This window comes from Miscanthus floridulus, chromosome 19, assembly GCF_019320115.1.
Source record: "Miscanthus floridulus cultivar M001 chromosome 19, ASM1932011v1, whole genome shotgun sequence".
In the NCBI taxonomy this organism is placed as follows: Eukaryota; Viridiplantae; Streptophyta; class Magnoliopsida; order Poales; family Poaceae; genus Miscanthus; species Miscanthus floridulus.
In genome coordinates, this window is record NC_089598.1 from 79,613,761 (window position 1) to 79,618,879 (window position 5,119).

General features: G+C 48.5%; 1 protein-coding gene across 1 annotated transcript; it reads right to left on the reverse strand.

Moving 5' to 3' along the window:
• Window positions 1–2,599: 2,599 nt before the first annotated feature.
• Window positions 2,600–3,073, reverse strand: LOC136526223 (uncharacterized). Its single transcript, XM_066518963.1, has one exon. It carries the CDS (start codon window positions 3,071–3,073, stop codon window positions 2,600–2,602), a length of 474 nt encoding a protein of 157 aa, XP_066375060.1.
• Window positions 3,074–5,119: the final 2,046 nt, after the last annotated feature.

Below are 5,119 nucleotides of genomic sequence, written 5' to 3' on the forward strand. Positions count from 1 at the left end.
AATGGCAATAATATATTACAAACTAATATGAACCAGGTCGCATCTTGCTATTCTTATCATATGCCAGAGTACTTTATTAACACTATAGGCGTTTCATTTTTATTCCTAGTTATTACCCTATCAAAAGAAAAGAATGATTTACTATTAAACAGATAAATTTGTACCCTCTACTTCATAGACCTATATTATAATACAAGATGGATTGTCAAATTCATAGTTTGCAGAGGATACCATTATATTTATGGACCATGAGTTTGATCAGGCGAGGAATATTAAACTACTCTTTTGCACATTTGAACAATTATCAGTTTTTAAAATTAACATTTATATAAAAAGTAAGCGACGGTAGCAAAATTTTTGGCTTTGGTTCCCTTAAATGTTTGTTTTAGAAGAGCACTAATTCAAAATAAACTCCGAGACAAAACAGATTATTGTTGTAAGAGTGTCTAATGTTAATACCAATGAAGGTTTAGACATGTTCGTTTGGAGTTTACAAAACAATAGACGTTTTTTGATTAATTCAATGTACAACTTTCTTGTCAATAATGGAGTTAAGGTTTCACTGAAAATTTGGCATGTGAAGTTACCAACAAAGATTAAGATTTTCTTGCGGTACCTAAAAAGGGGATCATTCTAACCAAAGATAACTTAGCAGGTGGGATTAGAATGGAAGTACGTTTTCTTGTTATTGTGGCAAACCGGAAACAATCAAACATATTTTTTTATTGTTATTATGCCAATTTCCTATAGCGTGCTGTCCATGTATTTTTCTCGGTGTCCCTCTTCCTACTAATGTTTAATATTTATCCACTTACATGGTCAAAATTGGAATGACAGAAACAAAGTATTTTATTATTGGCAAGGCTACAACTATTTGTTAATCTATTTATCTTACAAGGAATGACTCTGTGTTCAACAATTGCCAATCAAAAACCTTTTTGCAGGTACCATTCACTCATTCAGGATAATCCAGTACACTGTCACTGCTGGAAAACTGTACTTTGTCGAGTGCCTGAGACTTTGCCGAGTGCTTTTTATCGGGACACTCGGCAAAGAAAAATTTTGCCGAGTGCCGCACTCGGCAAAATAAAGCACTCGGCAAAGCCTGGCTCTCGGCAAATCTAGGCTTTGCCGAGTGCCGCGGCACTCGGCAAAAGTCCCACTCGGCAAAAGGTGGCCGGCCCGTGACGGCGGGCATCTGCCGTCAGACTTTGCCGAGTGCCTAACGGATGGCACTCGGCAAAAAAAATTTTATTATTTTTAAAAACTTATTTTGCCGAGTGTAAACCTTGGGCACTCGGCAAAAATTTTTTTTTAATTTTTTAAAACTTATTTTGCCGAGTGCCAGCGTCAGGCACTCGGCAAAAAAAAATTATTTTTGAAAATCAGCTTTGCCGAGTGCCTTCTGGGCCGGCACTCGGCAAAGCCCACTTTGCCGAGTGCCCCCCCCATGGCACTCAGCAAAATTTTTTTTTTTGATTTTGGGCCCAAATTTTTGTCTGTGGCCTTGTGACAGTATTTAAAACTCTATTTTAAAATTTGGAGCAATTTTGACTTTTTTTGATATATTTCATTAGTTTATTTCCTTTCATCTAATTGTTTGGGATATTTCAAATTTAAACTGCAGGTACATGGAATAATGGACTTTGGTCATCCAAAAATTGATACTCATGATATTTAGGGTATGTTTAGGCCGTATCCAGAAAGTCACATGAAATCTCGAGTATCTCGTTGACGTAACATGTCGAGGTACTTGCCGGAAATGTGATTTTAAATTATATAAAATGCAAACAAAGTCCGAAAATCATGAAACTTGTCGAGGCGTCGTGTTATCACATGTGGAGGCTGTGGTAAAAAATTTTAAAGGTTTCGAGCAAATTGTGACGTCGGATGCCAAAAACCCAGACATCTTCTGGGTTTTTGGCATCCGACGTCACAATTTGCTCGAAACCTTTAAAATTTTTTACCACAGCCTCCACATGTGATAACACGACGCCTCGACAAGTTTCATGATTTTTGGACTTCGTTTGTATTTTATATAATTTAAAATCACATTTCCGGCAAGTACCTCGACATGTTACGTCAACGAGATACTCGAGATTTCATGTGACTTTCTGGATACAGCCTAAACATACCCTAAATATCGTGAGTATCAATTTTTGGATGACCAAAGTCCATTATTCCATATACCTGTAGTTTAAATTTGAAATATCCCAAACAATTAGACGAAACGAAATAAACTAATGAAATATATCAAAAAAAGTCAAAATTGCCCCAAATTTTAAAATAGAGTTTTAAATACTGTCACAAGGCCACAGAAAAAAATTTGGGCCCAAAATCAAAAAAAAAATTGCCGAGTGCCATGGGGGGCACTCGGCAAAGTGGGCTTTGCCGAGTGCCGGCCCAGAAGGCACTCGGCAAAGCTGATTTTCAAAAATAAATTTTTTTTTTGCCGAGTGCCTGACACTGGCACTCGGCAAAATAAGTTTTAAAAAATTAAAAAAAAAATTTTACCGAGTGCTCAAGGGGCTTACACTTGGCAAAATTTTTTTTTAAATAAAATTGCCGGCCCAAAATCCCCCCCCCCACCCCTAGTACCCTAGCCGCCTGCTCTGTCCCGACGCCCGCCGCGCCTCCCCTGCCGGCCAGCGCCGCCCCCGCCCCCAAGCAGCCCCCAGCCCGGCCGCGCGGCTCCCCAACGCGCCCACGCCGGCGAGACCGTGCCCCCGGGCACCCTGACGCCCGCCGCGCCTCCCCTGCCGGCCAGCGCCGCCAGTGCCGCTCCACCGCGCCACCGGCGAGCCCCCGCCACCGCGTGCCCCCTCCCCCGAGCACCCCCCAGCCCGGCCGCGCGGCTCCCCGGCGCGCCCACGCCGGCGAGACCCCGCCCCCGAGCACCCCCCAGCCCCGCGCGCGGCTCCCCGGCGCGCCACGCCGGCGAGACCCCGCCACCGCGCGCCCCCGCCCCCGAGGACCCCCCAGCCCCGCCGCGCCGCCCAGCCGCGCGGCTCCCCGGCGCGCCCACGCCGGCAAGCCCCCGCCAGAGCGCGCCCCCGCCCCCAAGCACCCCCATCCAGCCGTGCGGCTCCCCGACGCGCCCACGCCGGCGAGCCCCCACCACCGCACGCCCCCACCCCCGAGTACCCCCCAGCCGGCCACGCCACCGCCATCAGCGCTGCCCGCCGCCGCCGTCCGCGCGTGCTGCCACCGCCGGCGCGCGCGGCTATCCTCCCCTGCACGCGCCATCCCCGCGCGCCCCTGCTCTTGCCGCCGGCTTGGAAGAAGGAGGAGGAAGCAGCAGTAAGGAGAAGAAGGAAGAAGAAGGAAGAAAAAAGAAGAGAAAGAAAGAAAAGGAAAAGGAAGAAAAGGAGAAGGAAAAAAGAGAAGAAAAAGGAAGAAGGAGGAGGAGAGGAAGGAGGAGGAGAAGGGGAGAGGGGGAGGAAGCCGAGGTAGAGGGGAGGAGGAGGTGCCTCGGCCGTCTTCTCCATGTGCCCGTCCCGCCGACGCCCCTACCGTCACCGAACCGCCTACGAGCGTGGGCAAGGTATATCCACCCTTTCTCCGTTTGTCGGCCTTCGTGCCGTTGTGATGTCGGCCTTCGTGCCGCTGTTCTTATCGGCCTTCGTGCCGTTTGTGATTGTCAGCCTTCGTGCCGTTGTTTTTTGTAGGTTTTGGAAACCTCCCCGTGCAAGGGAGGTGCTGCCGAAATTTTGAACTTATAGTGTCATGTTTCTTCTTTTGCAGAGCAGGACCTATCGGAGGTGACCCGGAGGTCCCCGATCGTTTTTGTCGGCGTCGCGGGTCTGCCTGCACTGCGTCGCCTCGCCACTGCGTCGACTCGCCACTGCCTCGCTAGCCTGACTTCACCGACACCCTAGGTATAAATCATCTCTTTTTCCACTTGTCTATCGTCGTAGATCGGTGTAGCCTAGTTAGGCGTCTCCCATCCGAAAGAGATATCTTTGGAGGTATGCAGATCTTTGCATATCTGCGAGCATTTCTGTTTCGGATTGTCCATGTTTTTTGGACAGCCCGCGGATGCATAGATAGGTTAGTTTCCATGGTCCGCTCTGGTCCGAGACGGTGTTTCAGCATCACCCCCTGTTGTTCTCCGGATACACACTCTCCCTTGCAGGACGTGTATTGAGAGAACAGCAGGGAGGTGCTGTCGAAATTCCGTCTCGGATAGGAGCGAAGCATGGAAACTAACCTCATCTACGGATCCACGGGTGGGATTAGGACCTATCCTCACCTATTAGAGAGTAGGGACACCGCGTAGATGCAATTGATGGTGACTCATATGTGCTGATACGTCTGTTAAAGGATGGAGGACCATGAGTGGATGTACACGCTCCAGAGAGACGAGCACGATTACGACTTGCTGTTTATAGTCAAGGTCGAAGAATTCTTACAGCATGCATTTGGTGAGAGTGCCGGAGGCCATTCTCTAGTGGTTTGTCCGTGCAGCGGTTGTGACAACAGAAGAAGGAAAGATAGGTTAACCATGGGTAAACATATTGTGAAGTTTGGATTTACTCCGGGCTACCACCGGTGGATCCACCATGGTGAAGCCAATCGTATCAGGGAGGAGGTGGTGAGACCACGGCTTGAGGCTTTCGATGATGATGCCGGGGTAGCAGACATGCTGGATGACACGCACCAAGCTCAGTTCGCTGAAGGACGTGACAAGGAGGAGATGGAGGCTACCGCAGATGCCTTCTACCTGATGTTAGACTCGGCACAGAGACCCCTTCATGATCATACTAATGTTTCTCAGCTGGACGCCATTGGTCGCATAATGGGGTTGAAGGCCGAGTTAAACCTAAGTTGAGAAGGCTTCGACAAGATGGTGGCCGTGTGGAGCGATATGCTACTGAAGACACACATTATGCCGAAGAACTTGTACAAGTCAGAGAAGCTTCTTCTTGCACTTAAGATGCCGTATGACAAGATACATGTGTGTCCGAAGGGGTGCGTTTTATTTAGGAAAGAACACGCAGATGCAAAGTACTGCCCGAAGTGTAAATCCTCCAGGTACGTGGAGGTAGACTCAGGCGATGGCCAGAAGAGGCAGCTTAAGATCCCCATGAGAGTCCTACGACACCTTCCGTTCCTGCCG